General features: G+C 51.0%; 1 protein-coding gene across 1 annotated transcript; it reads right to left on the bottom strand.

Annotated features, from left to right (window-relative positions):
• Positions 1-6,876: 6,876 nt before the first annotated feature.
• On the bottom strand, positions 6,877-20,877 carry LOC142411948 (microsomal triglyceride transfer protein-like). The gene is made up of 18 exons (XM_075506612.1): positions 20,664-20,877; positions 18,351-18,532; positions 18,003-18,146; positions 17,370-17,477; positions 16,597-16,713; positions 14,784-14,923; positions 14,331-14,484; positions 13,521-13,678; positions 12,789-12,954; positions 12,231-12,338; positions 11,899-12,111; positions 11,551-11,765; positions 10,834-10,931; positions 9,610-9,731; positions 8,941-9,168; positions 8,486-8,610; positions 8,016-8,186; positions 6,877-7,722 (listed from the first exon to the last, which is right to left on the bottom strand). The coding sequence occupies exons 1-18, from the start codon at positions 20,875-20,877 to the stop codon at positions 7,575-7,577; spliced, it is 2,811 nt and encodes a 936-aa protein (XP_075362727.1). The 3' UTR covers positions 6,877-7,574.
• Positions 20,878-26,768: the final 5,891 nt, after the last annotated feature.

The following is a 26,768-nucleotide window of genomic DNA, read 5'->3' as shown; positions in this document are numbered from 1 at the left end:
AGGGGATGCCCATCAGATGCAGACTTAGCGTCTCCTTTAGGACGCTCTTTTCTGCCTGTTTTTCCTGAGGTCGGAGAGGAGATGAGCGGTGCTTACCAGGCAGGCGGCGGAGGTGGTCATGGGCGATGCCGCAGCACAGCTTGACGGTGGCCCGCAGCATGGCACAGGAGCAGGGCTGCCTCCAGGAGCACGCCGCATCCCAGCGCGCCTTTATAGCCGGCCTGAAGGACGGCACCTGATGATAGGACCACACTGCCAGATAGCAGCTGGGAATAAGGAGTACTCAAGGACAAGGCAAGCGAGAGGAGGGGCTGAAGGGAAAGGCCACGCTTCCCTCTGAATGAGCCGTCCCTGCCTTGCCTCCTGCCCTGGGCAGGCGGCTGTGAAATGAACACGTCCCCAGGACACGGCTGAGATGGGACACTTTAGTGGTCCCCAGTGCCACTTGATCGAGGACTGTGGTGGCAAACCCAAGCTGGCAAAGGCAACTGGTGGCACCTGCATGGAGGGGAGGGTGGGGTGGGAGATGAAAGCAACGTGGCTTTGCTCTCGGGGAGCGTGGAAGCTGCTCTTAAAAGTCATGCTCATGGAAAATGGTGCTTCTTCCCATGGAAACTTCATAGAAGTTATGGTGGTAATTGCTGCTGTTGTAATGCTTTATTTTCCTAAAGTAACTCTTTGTTTTCCTCTTTCCTACTTTACTCCCTCCTAATTGTCCCCTGCAGACTCTGTTACTCATGGTGATGGTGGGACCACCACATCTTTTGGCATGAAGTTACTCAGTCCTTCCCCTTGTGTTTTTAATGGCCCCTCTTAAAAGGTTAGACACAAAACCTACTAGGTCACTCCTTAAAATACAGCCACACTGTATTCCTCTGGCCCTTTGCAATACCTGCTTTTTCAAGTGCTTTGAAAACCCCGCTTGATTTTTGCCATGGAAAGGCTCTTTCACCTGTATGTACCTAAGGGGTTGGATGCTTTTGTTTCACTTAGCATCACTACGGCTCACTTTACCTTCAGCCTCTGAGGCTGCAACTGCCAAAATATTTGGGCAAGGAGGCCAGGAGGGCTTTTTTGCTTTAAAAGGGACAGGAGAGACTTCAAGGCTTGCAGTCGGGGGTGGTTGTGGTCAGCGGGTTTCTTGCTGGGGTGGGAACGGTCCTTCCGCAGCTGCCATGCAAGCACTGAAGGCAGCTGCCTGCAGACCCTGTTCCCTGGCAGCTCTGGGGCTGTCACAGAGGTGACGAGGACAGTCTGGTGAATCTATACAGTATCGCACGTTGATTTAATAAGTGTTAGGAGTGAGGTAGTAAGAGAGATGGCTTTTGGGCATGGCAGAATAACTGTGGCGGAGGGTAATTGAGTAAGTAGGAAAAGCAGTGGTAGGAAATGACTTTTCACTCAAAGCTGATGGAGTTAAATACGGTTATTTGCTCTTTCTCACTCACGGTGCTGGGTCCCTTCGGGTGAGTGCTCGCTCCCAGGAGCAGCCACTCACCGATGGGGTGACTCTTGCAGCCTGCCCAGCATCCCAGCTGCTGAGAAAGGCAGCAGCCCTTGCCAGTGCAGGGAGATGGGCCAGAGCAGGGGCTTGTCCCCGTGTCACCCTTCACAGCCTTGTCCCACACAGGAGCTGGGGGCTCTGGCTGTCTCCCCAAACACCTTCTGCGCTGCTAATATCTTTTTTCCTGTAGCAAGCATCACATCCCTTCAATACTCCCACTGTTGGCTGGGATGTAACTCGTGGAACAATTTCCTAGGAAAACTTCAGCTTTTTTCCCATGGGTTTTGGCCCTGCTGTGCCGGAGGGTTTTATTCCTGCCCTGGGGACTTGTTGGCTTGGCTCAGCCAGTTCCCACGTTCCCCGCCTGACTCACCAGCCCCAGCCCTGAACTTTCCTGCCCAGCTTTTCCTGCAGGGATAACCTCATGGCACAGCCACTGTGGCTTGCACAGCTGTGTCCTGTTGCAGCTTCACAGCTTTGTCCCTCCATTCCTGATTGCTGGGCAGGTTATAACAGCAACCCCTGCCAGCTGCTGCTTCTTGGATGCTCTACTGCTTATTTGCAGTCTGCTCCAGGGTGACTTCACATGCAGTGGCACCCAGATAAGCGCCTGTGTGCATGTCCCGTGCTTGCAGGAAAGTCTTGCAGATACGCATGTGTGATGTACGTGGCCCAAAGCAGCTGCAAGCTTTGCAGCAGGGGCTTGGGAGGTGCACTGTAGCCCAACTGCAGCTCTGTGGGAGATTTGCTATTGCCAGAGCTTTCTGTTCAGTGCTGGGATTTACACTGCTGCTTTGGTGAGTTGCAAACCACTTTTTCTGGATTTTTCATGGGGTCTGGGGAGTCTCTGGGGCCCAGCAGTTAGGAAATATAATACTTTTTTTGCAAGCTGCCTAGGAAGGAGAGAACAGTGGCTGGTAAGAGATCTGCCCCAGAGCTTTAAACCTGCACCTCCGCTAGCTCCCAGGGAGAGCTGGGAGCCAATGGTCTATCCTCTCATACGCATTCCCCTCGCTTTTGCGCACGCTTTCTCATGTTAGTTTTGTCTCTGTAGAAAGCTGTAACTGACAGGCAGATAATGTTTTATCGCCCCATTTGGTGAGCAGTATCCATATGCTCTCCTGAGGGCTGTATGAGATGCCCTGGGAATAGTGACTTACAGGGGGAAAAAAAAATATCAAAAATTGCCTGTGATGGCAAGCCTGGAGGCCAGGAGAGGATGGCATTGCCACGTGAGGCCCCAGCTCAGAGCGGTGAGGGGCTGCCATGGGTCAGCCCTGGTCCATTGCCTGCTGATGCAAAGGTCCCACAACCTTGGGTGCTGGTTGTGGGACACACCTGGGTGCAGGGTGCCGTGCACCCAGCCCCTGCTTGGCTGCAGCGGAGCGGTTTTCACCTGACATCTCCACCAGGTTTGGCTGCAGCCACTGGAGGTCACTGCTGATCTGCAGCTCCACATGCAAAGCCACTTTTGGAGAGGAGGGTAGAACCCCTGCTCCCAGGTGCTGGCTCTGGGCCGCTCTGCCTCTAACCCCCTGCAAAATCCCTGGGAGCTGGGTGGTTGCTGGCATGTAGGACCTCCACTAGAAATAAGATCTGGCACCCCCAAGCCTCCCCAGTTATCCCTGTCTCCTGCTCCTGGATGCAAGGACCCTTTGGGGACCCATCACTTCCAATTGCACAGACCAGTGTAGGACCTCCTGGGAGGGATGCTGGCTCAGGCAACCTCCTACAGCTCCCGAGCAAACAGTACTGCCAAATGTGAAATGCAAAGCCTGTAACCGGCGCTTTGGGAGGCAAAGGCAGAATTTCAGCAGCTAATTCTTCCCTTGTTGTTCTTGTCAAACAGGCTGTGATGAAGTTAGCTAGTAGGAATAATATACCTTTGAAGGAGGATGCTCTCATTCGTTTCTCTTCTTCGTGGCCAAGGCCTTTCTCCCTGCTTTGAAGGAGGTGACTTGGTGCCCCATGTGGTGTTGCACTCCAGCTCTGTGGGTGCAATGCAGCCAGCGTTGGGGGCTTGGAGCTGAAAGGTCCCTTCTAGGAGGGTTTGGAGCCATTGCCAAAGAAAGGGGTGATTTTACAGAAATGCCCATGTCCCTTCACTGTCTTTTGTTGTTTGAACATCCAACCAGAACTGGAAAAAAAATCTCGAGAAGGGACCTGGGAAACTTTAGGGTTCACTGTCTCAGCAGGAGATCAATACTTCCAGCAGCAATGCAAACTGATAAAATCCCCATTGAAATGTCCTCGCCATTTCCAAGGGCGCTGGAAACACATTTCCAGCTCCAATACCAACTATAGCACCTGGCCCCTGTGGCAGGACAAGTATCATCCTTCAGGACTAGAAGTTCAGCCAATTTAGGGTAATGCTGTTGCTCAGCATTTAAGTAAAACCTGGACTAAAATCTTTTGGGGTTTCCACACCCCCTGAACACTGATGTCCCCTTGTCTGCAGGTAGTGAGCAAACCTCACTTATTTGTTTAGGGCAAAACCGATCTGCTACCTGCTGTAAGAGCTCACCCATCAGCAATATTATCCTCTCCCCACCCCAAGGGCTAAGAGTGGCATTTTCTGATTTAGCCTGTGCAATGCAAACCTCAGCTAAATGACAAATCTGCCTCTCTAAATCTCCTTTAGAGAAGGAGAAGGGGGAAAGAGAGCAATGGAAAAGGTCCTAAATGGCAGGTGGGTGGCTTCTGGCTTTGGCTGAGGAGCAAACACTGAGACAGGTTTCAGGTCCAAATAGTCCTCTCCAAACACCTGGCAAAGCAGCGTGGTTTTGGGTGGGGATTAAGGCTTGTGCAGGTCCATAGGTGGTCACAGGGGTGGCGTGTGCCAGCAGAGATTATAGCAACTCAACTCATCAGCCTGTAAAACAGTCTGAGTCAGCCCAAACCCTGCCTGTGAGACAAGAGGAATGGGAAATAATGGGATGCTCCCTGGGGAAAGGGTGAAGATGGGGAGCTAGTGGGACTCAGAGCTGCTATCAGCAGCTCTGCAGAAAGCTGAGCAATGCAACAAGGGAGATACGGGCTCCTTCCTCCCATGGTCACACAGGGATCCTCCTGTTCAGACCCGAGGGCAAGTCCCAGGGCAATTACTCTCTGTGTCCTTGGGGCCTGCTCTGAGTGAGACTGCTCTGTAATCAGCAGATCCTTGATGCAGGAGAAGCCCTGATTTTAAGCAAAGTCTTGGATGGCCTCCAATACCTTTGCAGAAGTTGGCAGGAGAGGATAAGGCAGTGTCTTCAGGCCCATGGGAACCCTCTTGCAGGGCTGCTGTCATCCCTAACGGTGCTCTGGGGGTTTCTGGGAGCAGAGGTAGCCCTTGTGTCCCTGTCTTGCAGATCTGATGGGGCATTTAACTATGTGTTGCTGGGGTACCCTAAATATGGACCTAGAAAGCCGGGTCCCTTGGGAGTGTGACTTTATTTAAAGGTGGCTTTGGCCATACTGTTCTTGCTGGAAATGCCTGTGCTATGGGAGCTGCTCTCTGCCTCTCTCCTTTTCCTGGCTGTGTGTCCAGAAACGTTGAGTCAAACAGAGAAAATATAAAAAATACATGGTATTTATTCCTGTACATAACCAAAGCGCTCGTAATTAGTGTCTTGAGATGGAAACCCAGACAAGTTTTCTTCTCCCAAACCAGGAGACTCGGTACTACATTGTCAGGCTCATAATTTTAAAAAATGGTCAGTGTCTCTCTTTTTCCTAAAAAGCACCTTTTATAATAATAAAAAAAAAAAAAAAATTCAAAGGCATATTCTTATCAGGAAGGAATGAAGAAATACTGCTTTTTCCTTGTAAGCCTCCCTCCAGTGCTGGAGAGGTGTTCAGTGGTTGTGGCTGATAACAATCCAACTTGAGAAGAGAATGCAAAACAGAAGAACAATATTGACTTGAAGCTAATTGTAATTTTCACAAATGGTCACCAAAAGAGCCCAAATATCAGCAGAAAAGGGAAGCTGCTGTATCTCTTTGTTGCTAGAACGCTGCCTTCCTGCATGTAGGGTTGAGGCAATCTTATCTCCATCTGCTGCCTCGATTAAAAGAGAAGGGGAACTGCTGTTCAGGCGATAAGAGAGGCCAGAGGCTTCTCCATTAATATGTAAACTTTGGATCAAAAAGGAAGACGAGAGGCTCTAGGCAGAAGCCACCTCTCAATAGATGGGTTCTGAATCTGCATGCACCAGCAAAAGGCACAGCTAGTATGTGCTGGCTTCTATAAAGAGGAGGAAGGGGACAGGATGGAGGTGTGACCCCACTTTCAACTTTTCCAGTTTGGGCTGAATAATGTCCACCCTGAAGGATATTACCTGAAGTAACAGCTTTGTGATGTTTGCCCAAGCGCTCTGGGATAGATTCTCAAATCCAGAAAGAACATCAGTCAAACATGATCTCTTGCCCTCTGTGGCAACCAGCATCTGAATTTGCCTTATAGCATGGACTGAACCACCAATAATTCATTAAAAAAAAAAATACCCAAAGGACGGAGAACTTTCCAAACACCTTGGCAGCTTTTGCCCATGGTTTGAAAACATCTGGTTCCCCAGCTGAGCATTGCTGACTTCGGATCCAGCTGTGCGTGTCACCCCTGTTAGAGTAGTAATTTCTCTACTTCCAGTGTCATCGCGCTGTGCTGAGAGTCCTGATAATCTCAAAACACCTTTTTTAATCCACTCTTTGCAAACAGTAAAATGCTTGTGCTCTTGTGGTTTTTAATTACAAGGTGTTTTTTATGACCTCAGATGATTCTTGCAGCCCTGCCTGTCTTAGAGGGAAAAACATGTGGAAAAATTCAAGTGTAGACACTACAGCAGGAAGCAGTTGCTGAGGATCAGCATCACGAGGGGTATATGCAGAGCTGCAGTGAGATGCTTTAATGCCTTGGAGACACCAATGTCTCTTCCCTTTTTCATTCAGCCAGTCCCTGCTCAAGTCCCCATCTCCTTCCAGCCTCCCCCAGTAGCCAGTGGATCTCCAGCATTTTCTCCACATTTTTCAGCTCCATCTTCAAGACAATTCTCCCTGTTTCAAGATGAGGATTGAGACTGCTGGCCTATGCTCTTTAGAAGGGTCTCTTGCAACTCTCTACACTCTCCCCTGCTCTGTTTTAACTTTGCCTTCTTTTCCCCAATTTTTGGGAAAGCTCTGTGGGTTGCATCCTCTGCCTTGCTCCTGTTTTTGCTCCAAGTGTAAATCTGACCCCCACTGAAATACAAGCTGTCCGTCCGTCCGTGTCGCCACCCCCCCGAGCCTCATCCTTGATGCCTGATGTGGCACCAGCCACATCCCTGGCAACAGAGTGCAAATTCCCCCCAGGAGTAAGAGGGTGGCACCAAGCTGCGAGGGAGCTGAGTTGCCTTCACATGCAAATAAATGCAAACAACTTCGATTAATCTGGAAAGAACACACCATAATTGGCAACAGGTTATGCAGCATCTTGTCTTGCTTCTCTGCCCTTCTCCCTGAGGATTGTTCTGGGGTGGATGTCTCCGTGGTTGCATTAAAAAAATAATTTAAAAACCCCACGCCTCCTCCAGAAATAAGATTTTGCATGTTCCTGGGCTCTTTTGGCAGCTGTAAAACTGTGTATTAAAGGAAGGTCATTCACTCTCTCTGTGGGGAACCTCCTCCCTGCTGGCTGCAGGTGTGCTCCCTCCTGACCGCTTTGATAAATGGGGAGAAAATACAGCATTTTTGGGTATAGGCTTGCAGAAGGGTTTCTTGGGCTCTGAGAAACTCATTCATTTGCAAAACAAGGCTGTTTTTCACAAGGACCGGTTTGGTTTCCAGCAAGTCCTTCCCCATGAAGGGGGAGAGTTCAGGAAGGGGAAATCTCAGTCTTTGGGGTGGGGAGGGCTGGCTTGGCTCCTCCAGCCCCAAGCAAAGGGTGCCTCTGGCTGTCCTGCAGTAGTTCCTCTTGTGGTCTCTTCTGATGCCCTTATTGCAGCATTTTTCTTATTAAAAGGTGGTTGTGGAGGAGTTGGGCAGAGCCCTTGACAGCTCACATCAGGTTCACAGAGAATTGGGGTGCATGGCAGGCTCTCAAAGTGCTCAGACTCCCCTATTCTTCTTCTGCTGTCAGCAGGAGGTTGCAGACCTTGGAGTTAGCCCCGTGCAAAGCAAACTCCCGCCCGGGCACGGTGCCCTGCCTGCCTTTTCGAGCAGTGCTACTCTGGCTCCCGGCAGACTTTGAAACTGTGAAGATTTCTCTGTGGGACAAGGTGATAGCAAGATGGTCAGGAGGCTGTGGTGGTGGTGGACCTCATTCTCCTCCTCCCAGACCAGCGTATTCACCATCAGGGCTTCTCCTGATGGTCTAGGCATGGGACTTCCATCCCCATCACCATGAACTTGTGGTGTCCTTCGCCCTCTCCCTACTGGCTTTGACCCACCCTGCTCAATAAGTGTACAACCATTAATTCTCTCCTCTCCCCAAGAAGTCCTCCTTTATCTCAAGCACGTCATGATGTTTCTACAGTATCTGGCTGTATCCAGAACTTACCTGTATGGGACCTGCTCCTCTCTCAGCTGCAGGCACATAAGAATTGGGCTGCTGGAAAACCTCAGGATGGTGTCAAACTGGATTGAGGTCTCTACCTCTGTCTGGCTTCTCAGGGTGGCTTGGAGGAAAGGGGCATCTAGTTCTGCCTGGAAATCAATGGCGAGACTTCCCCTGCGAGAGGGAAGCACGTGGATCCAGTCACCGAGCAACGGCCCTGTGCTGGGCACCATGCACTGGCACCAAACAACCCCATAAGCATCTTAATTTTAGGTCTGGCCATGGAAAAGGAGTGTGTAACTGATGCCTGTCAGACCCCTACCCAACGTGTCTACCAGGCAGGGCCGGACCCAGCAGGAGAAGAGCAAGGGGCTGTGGGAAGTCAGCCTAAGGCGGAGCATCCCTCATGCTGGGTGCTGAGCCCCGCCGAGTACCCTGCATCCCCAGAGCCAAGCAGTTCCTCACCCGCTGACCTTGTGTTGATGCTGGTTTTCAGTTCCTGCTCCCAAATGCTCACGTCCATGTCAGCTGAAATGTCAAGCCCCAGCCCGCCCTGGAGTTTGATGGCCACTTGGAGGCCAGACTGTAGAGGAATGACCTGGGAGATGGAGAAGGCAGAACTTTCTGTGATCGGGCACCTCTCTTGGCCAAGCAGCTGATGTTGGCAGTGATGCATGGCTGCTGGGACTATCCCAACCCTGCAGCTGGGCTTTTGTGGGAGGAACTCAAGCCACATGTGTCCCATGGCAGAGCCGAGCCATCCTGCTGTTTTACCAACCCCAAGAGACCTCTGGCAGTGCCACCTTGCTCTTACATGTGCATACACAGTGAGTAACATACCTCAAATCCACTGGCTCATGCTATGGGATTCACTAGGATTTGGTGTTGAGGCAGGTTACCGTGCCCCCACCCCCCCTGCATCCAGTACCTGGTGATGGTCCATCAGCAGGAGGTTCCCTTTGACCACGCTTGTGGGTTCTCCGCTGCTTAACAGGACCTTGGCCATTAAGTCTGTATATCCCTGGAAGAAGACTATTGGCCGCAGCTGAACATCGAAGAAGATGGCAGACATCCTGGCCATGAGCTCTGGCTCCTCTTGACCTTCCAAGACATTTTCTCCCAGCATCGACTCCATCCCTTGTGCTTCAATAGTGACCTAAAACACAGAAGCAGAGACGTGCAACCTGTGCAGAGCAAAGCTGGAGAGTCTGTTTCGTGCCCTGCAACACTATTCGAGTTGCTATACTTGTCCAACTCTTGGACAGACACTCTTTGAAGCAGGAGGAATAGTGATGGAGTGGGCTGGATGGGGCATCCATGCTATCCCTGAGCACCATGCAGCAGTGGTGTCACATCCCCTGCTTTTTTTGGGGGAGGGTAGCGGACTCCCTTCTCCAGAGCAGGTCTGTCTGGCTTCACATCAGTGACGGGGGCTATGCATTTATGCATTTCTGATACAGGGCACACTGAGTGCAGAGGTGAGGTCAAGCACCGTAAGGAGGTTAAGAGGGGACACAGGTGGGGCAGTGTCACCACTGGGTTAGTGCTGCCACCCCCCTCTGTGTACGTCCCCCCAGCCGCTCTCCCGGCAGCACACCTGAGCTGCGTGAAGCCGCCGGCCATGGCTGAGCAGTGAGAAGTCAGAGACGCTCTTTCTCAGGAATCCACCCTCCAAAAACAGCAGGTCCAGCCCGAAGGTGGAAAGCAGGTCCTGGGTGACTGAAAGGCAGAGAGATGCCTGTAAGCATCCCTGGGCAATGTCTGGCACACCTCTTTTTGCAAATGAGCCACTGAACGGTGGTGAGCCATAACTGCTCTGAGAGCAGCAGCAGGGCATGAAGGCTGACAAGAAAATAAAGAGCCCATAGGTAGGATGTGCGAGGCTGGGATCCCAGCAAGCATGTCCTCTGCACCCAGTGCCACCAAGTCAGTGCTCAGCAGGACGGGGCAGTTTCTTAAAAGAGCTTGTCCAGATTGATTGTGGGAATTGGGAGGTCACTGGGTATGTCTAAAAGCAGGATCCCGAGAGCTCCTTGGTAATTTGTAAGCCTCCTCAATAGATTGTATGGCTAGTCCTGTAGAGCTGTCCCATCTATGGTCAGTGCAGCTGACCTGCACAGATCTTGTATGTTTTAGCCATTAAATATCTGATAAAGCTAAATGATTCAGAGGGGAAAGCTTCTCTGCACCATCGCCTTCCATTCTTGCAATAATCAAAGGATTTAGCATTGCAATGTTTTTCTTCCAGGTGTTGGCTATTTTGCTTCCACCTACCCCCTACAAGGCTAGACTGAGCTAATTTGAAGAGGGATGAAAATGAGAGCTGAGGGGCAAAGATTTAAGCAGATATTTAGCAAGCATTGATTGTTGCAGTCTCTCTGAAGTTTGATGATTTTTATCTCAGTATAAGGATTCTCGTCTTTGAAGAGCTTATTAAAAATACCTAAGGAACTGAGGAATGGAGCTTCTTGACTTATCAGGAAAAGCACAGAAACTCCCACCTACAATCTACCATTGGTTTCATATCCAGCTGAAGTTCTTCTTTCAAATTAGCAGGATTTGGGAAAAGTATGTGGCACAGCCCAGCCCTCCTGCTGTAGAAAGCCAGGTGGTTGCAGGGGTGTCGGAGAGGCATATACATCTCGGGTGATGGCAAGCAGCCAGCCTCAGCTGGTGCTGGGGGGCATGCTCAGAAACCTCACACCGAGATTTTAGGGCATTTCTATAAAGCCAAGGCCTCTTCTGAAAGCTGCCTTTTCCCACCAGCCCCTCCTTTAGCCATCTGAAGGGACCATGGGGTGAGTGTCCTCTGTGGTGTCACCTGTCAGGGGTCCTGAGAAAGAAGAGGAGATGCCAGCTTTCGAGAAGAAGTGGTAATTATTTATCCGTGGGTCTCTCATGATGTCTTTCATTATCTTCCTGGAAGCAAGAGGGAAAGAGTATGTCAGCACTGGGAAGGAAGGAAGGGAAAGTGTCAGTGGTCATTACAGAAATCTGTACAAAGAAGGAAATACAAATTTCAAAACTATTTCTCTCAGTTGCCCAGAGAAGTGTGAGCAAAAAAGGAAATGAGCAGACGTGGGCTACCCTGGAATTTCCCTCTCCTCTGCTTTATTAGGATAAACCAGTCAGATATTTTTGTGCAGCTTTTGCTTAGCTCTGAAAAATGTTAGTGCTCAGTTCGTTTTGTGCAGATAGGAAGATTAATGCAGTTACAAATTGTGCGCTGCCCTGTGAGCCAGAGCGTTGGCCTCCAAGGACTCTGCCAAAGCCACGAGCCTGGGTCCTGCTGCCGTGGGGCAGAACGAGGAGGGATGCCAGGTTTCGGCTGTCTGGGCATCATCTGCATTAGCAGCCCTGCTGTTTTCTTCCTCCTGCCGCTGGGAATTTCTAGGCAGCTCCAAGCAGTGGTGCTAGCATGTGCGCTTATCCAGCTTTAAAGGCATGTTGGGTCAAAAGCCACATCTGGAGTGTGGAGGAACTAAAACCAGCAATGTAGAGCTAGGGGGAAAAATGCAACCTTCCCCTCCAGACCCACCTTGCTGGGTGGTGGTCGGCATGCAGGCTGTTCTGGACCTTCAGCAGCAGAAATGTCGCTGTCTCTGTCTCCAGCTCATTGGCAGCCAGCAGGATGTTGATCACATCCATGGGCGAGGGCTCGTTTTCTAGGAGGATTTCTGCAGCAGCCAGGCGACATGTTTTCTCATAGCTCTTCCTCTTCTCATGGAAAATCCTCCTCATTGCTCGTTTCACCTGATGTGAGAGAGCAATTAAAATGGTACTGTTAGGGTGGTGGTGATGTGCAAATGGTGGCTCCGTTTGCACCCTGATGGCTTGGCTTTGAATGGGAAGAGGAGCACCAAGCCTTGGCAGTTTTGTTTCATACCTTGCTGGAGATGTGCTGAGTGGGGAATCGCCGCAGGGCAGAGATGGCCACGGTGGTGACGGCGGTGGGACCCTCCTCAGCGTGGTCCAGGAGGGTGGGAATGGTTTCGGGGAGCACTGCATTCCCCAGCGCTAGCAGGTAAATGACCACCTCCGACTCCTCCTCGGCACCTCTTAGCCCCCTGAGGATGGTTTCCATCCCACGCTCCACCTCCTGCTTGGTGTTTGCAGGAGGACAGAAAAGAAGGTAAGGGACAGGAGACGTTCTGGGCACCCCTGGAGGGAAGGGGTGTGTCTGAAAAAGCAAAGCATGGGGGTCTGCAGAGGACCCACCTGCAGCCCACACAGCTTCTGCTGGCACAGCTTGCCGACCAGCGAACCCATGGCAACTATCCCCGTCTCCTGGACCTCGGGGGCCAGCTGCTTCCCATCCAGCTTGTCCTGGGCACCGGGAAAGGGGTTTTAGGAAGCAGGAAAGAAAAATAGGGATAAAGAGAGAGGAGGAGTATGCTTTACCTCTTATCTCAAAGTGTTTACCAAAAAAGTAAGGAAAAACTAGTTCTTACCTGCCTTGAATGAGGCAATGCATGGTTTAATTGGATAAAATGCTGATTTTTCACAGTGGCTTTTAATTAAGCTTTTATTATCTGTAATGCGCTGATATAAAGCACTTTGTGCTGAATGCTTTTCCTCCAAGGAGCAACTACTCCCATCGCCACTATCCCATTAAAAGCACATAAAATAATCCCATAAGCAGGAAGATATATTTCTACAGAAACATATTTTCCTTTTTCAGGAAAACATGCTTGCTGTTCCCTCCTGCCTGAAATGTGGTGAGGATCCATCCCAGACTCAGGACCCTCAGGGAGGGAGAGAAAAGTCCACACTTACTAACACCAGGCGGAGAAGCTCTCCAGAAGGCCGGGGAGAGAAAGCTGCTGCACAGAGAAACTTCTCCAGCAGGGACTTGGGCTCCTTGCTGAAATCCAGAAAGTCCGAGAGAGCTGCCAAGGATGCCACCGACTGTGCGGCCACTGCTGCCTCCACGAGGAAGGGGCTGGAGCGAGAAGAGGGAGATCACCAGTGGCATGACCCACCGATAGAGCTGGAGAAGAAACAAGGTGCCCTGTACAACTCCTCATCCCCCTTTCTATTCTCTATGCTTTCCTCTTGCTTTAAAATCCACAGGAACTTCAGTTCATGGGTTAAAAAAGCCTAGGAAGTTGGCTCTTGCTCTGAACTCACCCATGTCTAGGTAGTTCACTGCAGAGCAGAGCCCGGCCCCAGCACCCACACTGACAGGGATGGATGCTAGGGCCATGGGTGGATGGTCTGTAAATAACAGACCTTCAACGACATTTGCAGAAAGCCTTGCTGGAGCATTCGCTCCGCTCCAAAGCCAGCAAAAAAAAAAAAAAGCAAGCCATGCAGTGGTTGTACGCAACAGGCATTAAGAAAAAAACAGAGTATGTTTGCACTAGTCAGGACAGCTGCCTCGACCAGGTATGGTGTATGGACCAGCATCAAATGACCCTAGTTGCCAGGGCCAGGAATGACCCTACGTGCCAGTACTCTACATGCACAGAAAGCCAATTTTGGCAAGATAGCTCCTGGGAGTCTCACAGCATCTCCTCGGGCGCTCTTCTCAGCAGCTGCAGAACATCTCTCTTCTTGGCGCTGCGCAGCATCTGGATGAACCTCTGGAACTGCCATGTGGTCGCTGCCTTCGAGGTGTCCATTTTGACTCTCTGGCTGTCAAAAGCCTTCAGGTAGGCTCTCAGCTGCAAAGATGAGGTTTGTTAGGTGGAATTTAGCCTCTTTCACCCCTCATCCTGAATCATGGGATAATGTTTATACTTGGGAAATATTTAGGAGTGGGAGAGGCCCATGGGGTTGTGCAATTACCTGCAGGCACCTACTACACTCTCCCACCCCCACCACTGAGGACTTATGCTGAAGCCCAAATGCCTCAATTTGTGGTATGTGCCAGGAAAAGAGCAGGAGAAACTGTGAGCATCACCGGTGCCTGAAAGTCATTGCAATTCCAGATTTCCTAGGTGAAAAGCCTGGAGGACTTGAGGAGGCAGAAATAACCCCTCCTTTGTCCTTGCTAGCCTGACCTGTGGTGGAAATGATGTGCCAGCCATGCACCAGGTTACTTCTCCCATCACAGAAATGCAGCTACGTCTGGGGGGACAGAGGGGTCCTTCCACCACAGGTAGCAACATTAGACACTATTTAGGAGAGGTAACAAGTCAAGCTGCTGCTCTACAGCGCTCCTGGTGCTGCATCCTGCCTCAACAGCGGTAACCAACCCATCCAAATGCACCACTGTGCTTTAACCCCAAATCCTACAGCCTTCTCCTGCCCGCCCAGGTGCCCGGCTTGGGGGAGAGCACATAGCAACTTTTGGGGGTGGATAGCATCACTGACCGATGGGCAGCGGGTGCAGACCCTCCTGAAGGGCAGGCTGGCCATGCCCAGGGGCTGGTGCCGTCCCTCTGTGCCAGCCAGTGCATCCTTGAGGCTTTGTCCAGCCACCTCTGCTGGGCCGGGCATCGGAGGAGACGCTAACTGGAGCTGCTGCCTGTGGAGGGAGAAGAAGCCATCAGGAAGTGCTTTGTCATTTACACCCTCTGTGGCTCAGAGGCTGGTTGGGTTCATGCAGGTTTGGAGAAGGAGGAGACGTGGGGGGAAGCTGTCAAAAGGTGTCTGGTGTTCCCTCCATGCCATGCGCAGCTGCTGCACCCTCTCCTCCTTGCTGCCTGCACCAGGCTGTGCCAGCCAAGCTGGCAGGAGAGCAGTGAACACTTTAACTCTGACAGATGCACCTTCATCCCATGCCAGGCTGCCCAGTTCGGGCAGCGGTATAGGGACATCGCTCACCTTGAACTGATTTTGATGCTGGTGGTGGACCGCAGGGCTGGAGACACCAGGTGGCTTTCCTCTGCCAGCACCGACTGGAGGAGGTTGCCTTTCACTATGTACTGGCTTTTGCTGGTGGGCTGCCACTCGACTCCAAAAATCTTGAAAAAGGAAAAGCAAGGAGAAAAAAAACACAACCTTTTCTCTCATCCCCTCTCCCCAGGAGATTTCTCTCCTCTCTAAAGCAGCAAAAGAGCTTTCCAGTCCACGAAGTCACCCGCTACTCTTCCGAAATGTAGGAAAGGAGAATCCAGAAGAGCCCAACCTTTTCCCACATGTGGGAGAAGGCAGCACCAGGTGAGGACCACGGCGAGGGGATGCTCTCGCCCATGGCTGACGTGGGGAGACAGACTGGTGACACCATGCGGGCTCTCTCTTTCATTACAAGGTGAGGTCACCCTGGCTCAGCCACAGCAGAAAAGGGCAGCAGAGGGAGCAAGGGATGCTCCTGCCTGGTGTGGGTGATGCCTGGAGACTGCAAACTGGAAATAAATGCCTCCCAAAGCATTGCCCTTCCTTCAGGTCCATTTGACAGCGCTAGCTCCGTAGCTGCCCCAACGCAGCTGCATGGCGGGGGAAGAGGCACGGCCCTCAATGCCAAAACCTGCCTCATCCTGACGAGCATCAGCAAGGACGTTATCCAAGCGAAAGAGAAAGCTAAGCAACAGCAATTTCCACCGAGCTCATGCCAAAAAATGCTCGGCTTCCTTGCTGTGCTGCATGGTGACCTTGGGGAAGCTCTCTGGCTTTTTTCCTTCCAAAAGAAATGACGCACTTGCTGGACTTCACCTCTGCCTCTTCTCCCTGCCCCAGCAAGGGGAGCACTGCTCATGCCGGGAGATGTTATCGGAGTAGCTGGGCTTGCACATGGCAGGTCTTGGGGAAGGGGAAGAGCTGAACCATGTGCGAGCGGTGGTTTTTGACAGCAAATGGCATTAGCAATAATAATATCGCTATTTTAATAGAGAGGGTTTTTTTTATCCATAGGCTTTGCCTTTTACAGAGCTGGGCAGCATCGCTATTTTGCTGTCACAGCTATGGATACAGGCAAGTCCAGAGAGCTGCCTAAGTCTAGGTGGCAGGCTTGTGGGAAAACCTTATTGCCAAAAATGTGCTATGCAGGGTTGGTTACTTTCTTGGTTAAGTTTGCCATGATTCATACCCCAGAAAGCTTTTATTATGAGAACATTCAGAGTTTGACTGCCAGGTGTCGACACCGCTGCTGAAGCCCAGGGGCTCTCTGTGCAGTGATGTCCGTTTTTATATTGAATTAAGTAGAACTTATATATTTTAAAAAAACAATTTTAATCGTGGCAGGTATAACTGCATTGGGACCCACAGAGTTTCATCTATTTATGTCAGGGCTGAACACGGGCTACTGCTTTAAATGAAACAAGCAGCAGTCTTTGGTCCTGTCCCCTGTCAACCTAATCCCCAATCTGATGAGTCTGAGGTCTAGAAAACACTTCTGTATCTCCACTTTCCCAAGCAGGATTAGCTGACAGGTCAGAAGTGATAACAAGGATGGGGATGGGATGACCCAGGACATCTTTTCTGCTCCTACCCACCTCAAAACGATATGCTCCTCCTGAGGTATGCTGGTGCATCCCACTTTGGGCATGGGTCTAAGAGCCGGAGCCCCATCCCAGGCTGGTGCAGAAGGCTGAAGCCAGCTGGGAGTAGGACTCACAGCCCACCTGTAGGAAGATTTTGGGGACTACCCTGATGTACTTGATGTAAGTTGAGCCCACCAGCGCGAGAGCAATGGACTTGCTTTGTTTATGGAGGCGAATCCAGACTTCGGCTTTGTGCAGCTGAGGAGATCTTTTGTCTTCACGATGGAATGGTTGGACATGGCATATGTGATTTGGCAGCTCCCAGAGACGTCCTCCTGAAACACAAATGTAAGTGACCATGGTTAAGGGTGATCGGCTTTGATTAAGCCTGAATAAAATGATCTGTGTAGAGGACAGACACAAAAGACAAACTACTAAAGAGAAAAATCATTGAAAAGCTAGAAACTGGGCTGTATTTGGGGGCGTTGGATAGCTCCAAGTCCATCTGGGCAGGAAATTTGCTTTTGCAAATTTAGGCTAACACCAGCAGCAGCACCTTTGTGCCTGCATTTTGGGTTTTGAGATTATTTCATGTTGCTTGCATGTCACTACAGCATCAGTTGAGCTCTGGAGGGAGGGATTTCCCTGCCATTTGCCAGCTGCTGGCTGGGCTGAGCAAAGCAAATCCTGCTTGGCAGAAATTCTTGTAGAGTTTTTTCTCCACTTTTCCTACTGTCCAGGGAAAGATGACGATTTTGTAAGTGTGCCCACTTCTGAAAATAATCTACAAATTATTTTATTTTAAATCTTCTGTCTTTCCAATAGCTGTCCTCACTCACAGCCCAGGGGCAGCTGGATCAGCAAAGCCTATGATGTTTATCCTGAATTTTGGCTCTGCTGAAGCACCTTGGCTGGCTGTGCTTCGGGGCCAGCTCTCCTGCTGTGGCATGGTCGGCTTTCGGGCAGGATCTGGCCCTGGCTCTGCACCTACCTCCACTGTGGTGCTGGCATGGGGCTGGAGCTGGAGCAGACTGACAACGCCTCGCTTCAGGTTTGAGATCAGGATGCTTTCTGCTTCGTCCCCGTAGAAGGCTTTGACCTGGGAGGGCAAGAGGCAGTGTCTGCTTGTGGGGACGGCTCTGGGGGCCCTGCGGGCGCTTTGCTGCCTTCCCTGCTGAAAGGCATCTCCCCCGCAACCTAAGCAACACCCTGTAGATACCCGAAGATTTTTCACAAGATTTTTCACTGTATCCCTCAATAGCACAGGCTTTGTGGATGCATGCCCACAAATTTTCCCTTCCCCCCCCCCGATGGTTTTCCTAAGCCTTAGAGGAGAAGGTCAGAAAGAAGCTCACATCCCACAGTTAGGACTGAGGCCCTTTCCACACAGGATGCTGCAGCTCCGGCCGAGCCTGCAGCCCCTTTGGAGGATGGGGCTGCATCTAGGGTCACACTGGACCCTGCGGGAGGCCTGCATTTGCCACCCTGTCAGGCTCCTCGTGCTCTGATATGAAATCAGAGGTGGAGCAGGAGTTCGTACGGGCTTTTTAGCCAGGAAAATTTGGGATGTGGGCAGGAATGCTCTGTGGAGGGCATGAGCAAGCCCAGGAGGTGTCCAGCTGACCTTCCCACTGCTCCAAGAGATGAACACCGGCTGCTGGAGCTCTGCCCGGGCTTCCTGGCTCAGTGCAATCTCTGCAGGGGGATCTCCAGTGCCGTCCTGGCTCCTCTCCTCTTCTGGCTCATGTTGGGCTTTCAGGTCGCTGATCTATGACAGCAGAAGATGGCAGAAAGCAGTGCCAAGCATGTCTGCTCTAAAGTTGCTACGCATTTTACCTGCAGGCGATGGCCTCTTGGTCAGAGAGGTCATTTGTCAGATGGCTTGGGCTAGACAGGGAAGGAGCTAAAGAAAGACAGCAGCACTGCTCCCAGGAGGAGTACCTGGGTGCAATGGCTTTACCACCTCACGCACCTGCACCTGGAGCAGCTCTTCCCCGCCTCGGTCCCTCCAGAGCCGGTGCAGCTGGACCAACGCCTCAGCCCGCAGCCAGGGTCCCTGTGGGGACGGCGTGGATGCGTGGTCCAGCTGGACGTCCAGGGTATAGCGGTACTGATACAGGGTCCCAGGCTCGAAAGAAAGCGGCTGCAAATCCCCTAAGGAAAGATGCAAATGTTGGAGGTACGCGGTTGCAGACCTCAGTCCCTCTGCTCGCTGCAGCCAGCATCCTCCATCCTAGGGAGGACCTGGACTTGCAGGGATCCTTGCAACCTGCATCACTTTGCCTTCTGGAAGTGTCATTTTTATGCCAAGCACTAGGTATAGCTGACGTGTTTGGGGGAGAACATGGGAAGGTTTTCTTGGGAAATTATTTGTGCCTGCGGTTTGGATATTTGGGTGTTCTCAGGGTGACAGCCAATTCCTGCTTGTGTTTCCAGTCTTGCCTTAGAAATGATGGCCAGAGTGGGGGCCCTCCTTGGGGACTTCAGGACTCTTTGAAAGTGCCAGAGAAACACACTTTAATCCTAAAGGAAAGTTTCCTGAGCATGCCCACAGACAGGAGGGATGTCTTGAAGTGTCTTTTCAGCATTGTGCGTTAACTGGGGCAACGTTACCGTTTTTATTTAAGGGAGAAGAGAGGCCATATTGTTCCTATCATGTGCTTCCCGTCGGAACTGCCAATTCTTAATTAAATCACTGACTTTGTGTTGGGGCAAAATGAAGTTGATGGGGCAACTTTAGATCAAACTCCCTGCTTTAATCTGATTTATCTAGAATTATTTGGACTCACTTCTCTTGTTCATATACAAAGATGATTGTAGGGGGAAGGGTTGCTTTTGCCATGACATAACCAGTCTAATCTATTTTCTAAAGTAATTTGAAATTCTTCTGCAAATCTGATGCACTTGCTGGGCTTCTTATAGTTTTGCTACTCTTGTTATAATGATAAATGAATCGAAGGAAATCCAGCTCCCTCCCTGGGGCTTTCCTCCATGAGTCAGACTGGGGAGTTCCTATATTTCTGCACTGTGTGCAGTTTGAAAAGCCCCAGCTCTCTGGTTTTCCTCGCCCCCTGGGGAAGACTTTCACAGTCCCCCAGAATTTCCCTGCCTCGGGAGATGCTCAGACCATTTGCAGTTGTGGCAACAACTCCTCCCTCCCCGGCCTGCATTATGGCGAGCCCCGGGAGGCTCTGTGCACCGGGACGAGCATCCCGCCTCTCGGGGCATTGGGGCCCCGTTGTGTCCCTGGACCCTATCAGCCCAAAGTCTCTTACCTTTTGCTGTGCTCACGAAGGACAAGCAAAGCAGGCAAATGTATCCCGAAACGGCCTGCGGATTCATGGTGGGCTCTGGGAGCTGGGCGGGAGACGGGAAGGAAGGGGGGTGGGAGAGGGACTATACAACAAAAGTGGGCAAGATTTGCAGCGTCAGGCGATGGGGCCCGACCTTCTCCCTATCCCCGCCTTACACACCCAAGGAAAAGCAAATAATTAAACCTTTGCACCAACCGCCAGCAGCCACGGAGGGTTTGGAAATCAGCTGGGGTTTGCCAAAGACCAGCGGGAGGGGACGAAAGCTGCAAAAAAGAGCTGCCAGAAGCATTGCGGGGTGGAGAAACTGCCAGTTTGCCCTGACGTGGGAGGGGGATGCCCAGAAAGCTGCTCCGTCCCTTGGTGAACCATTTCTTCCCACCAGAAGGGAAAGGGGAAGACATTGTTGCTTTTAAAAGAAAAGATCCGGAAGGGGGAAAACTGCTTTTCCATCCTTTTAGTTAGAGACTGGGATTTGCAGCCCGGAGGCTCAAGTTACTTAAAGGGCCAGGCTGGAGGGGGACGGGGAGAGCCCGCCGATGGGTCGGACCGTGAACACCTTTACCCCCTGCCAAAACAGCGTGAGAAAGGGTTTAGGAGATGGGTGCTTTGCTGGTTGTGCTCCACACAGCCTGCTAACCCCTCGGCCCACCAGCTGTGCATTTTTTTTTTCCATGCATGAGCTTTCTGATTGCTGAGTTTAATTGCTTCCTAAAGACACTACAGACTGCAAAGGGTCAAAGTCCCTCCGAGGTGGTGATGGAGCGGCTTAGGGTCCTGTGAAGTCTTTTTCCCCAAAAGAGTGGGCAAGCGGGAGAGAGCAGGGCACATCGCACCCTTCTTGTACAGGGACCTGAGAGGCAGTAATGTCATTATGGAAGCGATCTGCATATTGCAGTGGGACCAAAACCTAACAGGTTTGGTGTTATGGCATCTTCCAGCTCTGCATCACCACTGGGCTTTTGGGCCAGTACTGCGACTCAAAAAGCAGGGCAGATCCAGCTGTGAGCCACCTAGGGAAAGTCTAGCTATAGGTTTCCCATATATGGTGTCTCCACTTGGTCCTTCGATGGTCTTTATGGACAAATATCCCATATTTGGATTGAAGCCTTTTCTTTTCTTTATTATTGTCTTTCTTGCTGTTTTGTCAGCTTTTTGTTCAACAGTTTCCTTTTGAGTGATGATCATTAGGGCTATCCTTGAGTCACAGGGTGTGACACCATTAGTTGGGAGGGTCTGCCTGCATCAGCTTCTCCTCCTGGGATGTATGGACCTGGGGGACTTCTACTCTACCAGTGTGCACTGAGAAAGCAAAGCACACTGGGGATGAATGAAAGTCCTGCTGAACACAGAAAGCTTTAGCCCTTTAGCCAGGGTGGGGAAAAAAAGAAATATTTAAAAGAGCAAAGTGGCTGTTGAGGGTCTGAGTCCCAAAAATAAGGCCCCAGAGTGTTTGCTGGTTGCAGCTAAACACACTACCTGGAGAGGAAAGGCAAACAGAGATAGCTTGTGAAAAAGACCCTGTTGATAAGGAGACTTCAAACTAGAACTGAACTTTGGCAGGTTTGCTTACTTAGACTTGGCTGCTGAGTCCTTCCAGGACCGGGGTGTGGGAAGCCGACAAGCTGCAACCTGCTTTCCCATAGGCAGCTCTGGACTGCCAATTTCTACCCGCTGGGAAGTTTGGGAGGCAAAACCATGCGATAGTCACTCAGCAGAGTTTTCCCAGCGGTCCTGAGGAAGGGAGTTCATCCACTGCCTGTGCTACTGGGGATGAACTGCTGAGTTCCCACTCAAAATCTGCATGGGAGGTGTCTTGTTGCTGTCATTTCTTGATCTCCTTTGTTATAATCTCATCCTCACAACAAGATGGCAATGGGCAGGGAGAGTAGTCATGTAGCTGGAAAGTCACCAGGGATGGCTTTTATCTCTGGGTTCCTAAATCAGGTCTCCAGACTAAACCAACCATCCTAGATCCTTCTAAAGGCAGTGGAAAGAGAGAGGTGTCTTTGGAGGATGCTACGTGCTGCTGATCTTGGGCACTGCCTTACTGTGACATTAATCTCCCTCTGATGGTATTTATTTAACTCCATCAATTATGTAGGAAATTTAATACCTCGCTCAGACTTTGATGTGTAACTTTGAAACAAATCCTGCTTTCTGACACATGGCTTTGCCAGTCACTGCCACAACTTCTCTGCCTGGAGAGAACACTCCTCCCGGTTTGTAAGTGCAGGAGAGGAGGCCGGGATGCACAGTGAGTTTCAGTGCCTGTTTTCACCTGGTTTCTCTTCCTCCAGACCTGATTCTTGCTTCTGTCTCCAGGATAATCTGTGAAAGAGTAAAGCAGAAGAAATTGGATGTTTTATATTCCTGGTGCTGGTCATGAAAATGAAGGACAGATGGCTTTGCCTGTTGCTCAGTGTTGCTGTGTTTGTCCGCTCTGTAGTGACTACCCGACACGGTGGCTGTGGGTCTAGGCAAAGGCACTGCCACCCAGCATCACTGCACGGTTACCCATACCCTGTGCTTTCATCCACGTACTGCTCAAGTGACAGGATAAATGTCAGTGAGCGTTGAATCCATCCCGCAGCTGAACCAAAAGGAGGGGAAATAAAGCATTTGGCCAAGACTAATTTCACTAGCATCCCCTGATGCATCTCTTCCCATGTGCTGGTCCTTTCTCCATACGTGGAGGAGCCCTGGAGCATAGTCTCCCCAGCTGCCCGCTCAGCTCCCTGGACCCGCTCTGCAGGTACCTGCTGGGCTTGGTTGGTGCCCCTGTGCTGATCCCCGGAGACCAGACCTCTGTGGTCTCTGCCCCCACTGCCTGCAGCTCAGACTGGACGTTGGCAGCTCTAACAACCCCAGAATGATGCCCTTCCCTGTAAGAAGAGGGCAAAGAGGAAGCAGAAGGAAGCACATTTCCACTGTTGCATTAAAAGTTTTGATAGTAGTGTCACAAGCTGATCCCCTGTTCCCATGCTTGCTGGACCTTCGCTTTTAATTTCCCCTCACTTCAAAATTAACCAACTTTTATTGGCCTCCAATTTGCTAACCCTTCTTCCATCTGGGGCTGTCGAGCTGTTGAAATGATGCCTTATGAAATTTTGCAAACCTATGGACAGGTGCATGGTCCCAAAAACAGCTCTGCTGAAATCTGCGGTGCTCCTCCAGCCCCTCACATATGTGATGTCCCGTTTCCATCCAGGAACAACCTGCCAGTGCAAATCCTTTTCTAATAAATTAAATTGATGTAGTGCAGTCAAGGATACCTCTCCATCATTTCACTTTCTTATTTGGACACTGTGCTGCTGTCTAATTCCCTTGCAAATGACCTGGTGGCAAGCTTTATGGACAGAACTGGGATGCCAAGCCCCCTACCCTGGTCCCCAACCCTCATGCTCCAGGTGGTCCTCACCCCGCTGGCCGGCTGCGAGCAGCCACTGGTGAATTGCCTTCGGGGAGTCCGGCTGCAGGACCTGACGTGGCAGCTCCAAAACCCGTTGGCAGGAGAGCAGAGCAGAGAGGATCAGTGTCACCGGGTCACCGTGCCCCCGGGTCAGAGAGGCACGCGGGGACCTTGCCACTGAGGTGTGACGTCAGGGTGGACCTTGGCAAAGGGTGGTCAACCTGCCTAGAGGCTGCACTCGCCTAGATGAAAGCAGGATGGAGGCAATGGGGACTGTTGCATCAAAGCCCATCGACTGCAAGCCCCAACCCATGGGGATTTTTAGGGGATTTTCAAGTGCAGATTCTCATTAAAAATGACTAGTAGAAATAATGAGAGCCAAACACTCCTTACCCGGGGGAATACCACTACCAGTGGCCAGTCTCTAGGCTTGGAGGCTACTGTACTGGGGTCTGAACTGGGGAGATCCCCACCATCTCCCCAGCACTGTTTCCCAGATCTTGGCTGTCTGGGGAATTTCCAGCTCTGTTTCCAGTATCTGATCACCCTGGGGCGGATGGGAGGGTGGAAGGAAAGACTGCCTAAGGGCTCTGTTCCTTTCCCATTTTTTGCACGTGATCTTTAGTTATGCACCCACTCCAGCCTCTTATTATTCAGGAGTTTTTAGGAAAAACCTGGAAGCAAGTAGAAAAAAAACCCGCTAATAAAATATGCAGATAGCCCAGAGTGGGAAGCAGGAGGTAAGAAAGAGTACATAACAGGCCCTGGGGGTAAATCTTTAGAGGGTGACTCAGTGGAAAAGAGCAAAGAGCAAAGGATGCAGGCTGCACTTCCAGAGTGGGAGGAGAGTCATTCTCCCAAGGGACACCGTGGCTGCTGCTAACCAGGACATTCCACAGCAAGTCACCTTAGCAGCGAGGATGATTCACCGTGGAGCAAATTGCTGAGGGAATCAGGGGATGCTCCCTCCCTCGGTAACCTCAAAGCCAAAAGGACGGTTTTGCTGGAAGACATTCAGCAACGCAAGGATAACCAGGCGAAATTCTTCAGCTCTGCTAAACATGGCAGATGACATGATATAATGACCCTATAGAGGCTCTAAATCCCATTTGGTGCCACTCATCTATTCTGCTATGGACCAGAAGCTTGTGAAAGCAGGTCTTGCTATCTGCCTGTCTGTCTGTCACAGCCACCTCAGCTCCAGCTCTTTTCCAGCCACTCCAATCTCTTTTCCTTACCATGAGCTCTTGCTGCTGGGAGGGCAGCTTGCCCTCCACCGAGCGTTGTGTCGTGCTTTGCTCCTCATTTACAGAGGTCTCTCCTTCCAGCTTCTGCTCGAGTCCCTTCACTCCTGTCCCATATCAGCTTTTCCATTCCCCATGGTCCTCTGTGGTCCCCTGTGCCTTTGATCTGCAGCCACGGATAATTCCTGGTTCATCTTTGCTGCCGTGCCTCTCCAGGGTGTCGGAGTTGGGACCGTGACAGCTCAGCTGTGTGCTGAGGCAGGACTGGGCTCATGATTCCAGAAGTGGAAAATGACTGTGTCAAACCAGTTCTCAGTTTGGCTCAAGCTCCTGCATTTTTGTTGCCAGAGGCATTGGCTTAGAGTGGTGAAGGCAGGTTTCCAGCACTGCAGGGAAGGGGTTCACAGGGCTCCAGAGACTACAAGTTTGTACATGACAAAGGGATGCATATTGCAGGGCCTCAAGATTTTGGATGGGAAAGCTCAAAGCTTGGGTTGGGGAGCAGGATTGCTCCAGCTGCGCCTTTCACTCTGAGCAAGGTGCTTTTTAAAACTTCTCTTTTCCCAAGGAGATTCCCAACAACCCTCGAAGTCCTGAAACCACCCCAAAAAACAGGACTTATAAAAGTGATGGTGCAGCCTCTGACTGAATTTATTTGAGTTTTTATCTCCTTGTTGCATCCTCTATTTCTCTCTTCCTTTCTAAGCCACCTTCAGCTGCAAAGCCCTCCATCATACCTCCCACAGCACCTTTTCCTGCCTTGCCACCTCCCTTTTTGTCATTGCAGCAGTAGAGAAAGAACTGACTCTGCCAACAAGCTCCATCAGTTCTTCCCTCTGAGAGAAGAGAGAAAAACTGAAGATGCGTGAGCAGTTCCCACATAATTGTACTGGTGGTACTCAAAAGTCTCCAAAAGCCCTCAGCAGAGAGAGTTCCTCTTGTTTTTCACTCTACCATCTTTGCATGCTGTCATACCCCCAAGCTGGTGCCATACCAGAGTTGGAACCTGGGGGAGAAGCTCTCCCCGATGCTTTCCTGCGGATGGATGAAACCAAACCCTCGCCTTGCTAGAGAAAGAGCTGGGTAGAGAGCTGGGCTTGCAACAAAATGGTCTGGTGGGGAGAGCAAGGCAGCGGGCGGGCAGGCAGGACAGGACCTTCTCTGACTGATGATCCACCTTGCTCCACTTAACTGGGGTGCTTCTCATCAGGTTGCTGGCAGTAAACCAAGCTAAAGGCACAATGAAATTTGATGGTGGTGCACCTAGTTTAATTTCCAAGGTAATTGCACTTGATTGGGAAACATGCAGGTGACACAGCAGGTCTCAACTGGGACGATGTGGCCTCTGCTGCTGGCAGAAGGTGATGGACCTTCGCCTGTCACCAGAAGAGCCCTTCCCAAGATGCTCTCCCTGCCATGTGGTGGGAGACAAGTGACACCTCTGAAACCTGACAGTATCTTTCTGCGGTTTAGAGCCATTCCAGCTCAAACAGGCAGGAAAAGTTACCAGATGGAGGAAGGGACCTGGTAGCCCCTGATTTTGCCTTTACAGCCACATGTTTCAGATGTGAAGTCCATGTTCTCTCACAGGGTGACCACTGATGGGTTGTTTGCTTATGCAGCAATTGAGCTGCCATCCTGCAAAGGTCACCAACAACTCTTTAAAGGCCAATGCTCAAGCATCTAATGGAGAAGCTGAATTGTCCATTCCCTGTCGAAGCTATCGCCCCTCTACCCTGGACCATGCATTGCCTCTCTCCTCCAGGCTGGAGGTGACTCCTCCATAGGAAATTGTGGAGATAATGGAGAAACCTTGAAGGATTGTCTTCTGCAGCCCCTTGGAGCTCCCTGGGAGCAGATTACGATGCTCTCCTCCAAAAGTGTGTAGCACTTTATTAAAGTGATCAGAGGTAAATACAGCCATGCAACAACTTCTAAACACCTGCTCAGGTGTGCCTGATGGGTGCTTCCTTAGTGCTTTTCCAATTCTTGTGCTTATAAACCTGTGCAGCCTCTCTTTCTGCTAAAAGCCATGTTTTAACACAGAGGAAGCCTTCCCTGCAGTGCCTCTTAGATGAGGAGGAGCAAGTATGGTCTAGGTGCCTTGAGGTTGTATGGGACATACTGGCCAGGAGGACCCTTAGGGCCAAGTGTGTCCAGTGTAAAGCTGAGGGCACTAATGAGCCTTAATGGCTCTAAGGAGCCTCACCTGGGGCCTCCACCCACACCCATGGACCCAGGAGCATATTTAAGCTCAGCCTCCAGCTTAGATAGGTTTCTTGGGCTGTGCTGTAGTCTTGATACCTGTTCTGTCTGCCCTGTATCTGCTGTTTCTGGATGGAACCAGAGCTGCTTCATGTCCTTGCTGTGTTGGGGAGTGCTGATGGAGCCTTTTACAAGGACCCAGCCCTAGATACTTCCAG

Source organism: Mycteria americana, chromosome 6 (genome assembly GCF_035582795.1).
Source record: "Mycteria americana isolate JAX WOST 10 ecotype Jacksonville Zoo and Gardens chromosome 6, USCA_MyAme_1.0, whole genome shotgun sequence".
Taxonomy (NCBI): domain Eukaryota; kingdom Metazoa; phylum Chordata; class Aves; order Ciconiiformes; family Ciconiidae; genus Mycteria; species Mycteria americana.
This window is presented reverse-complemented; position numbering and strand designations above follow the sequence as displayed.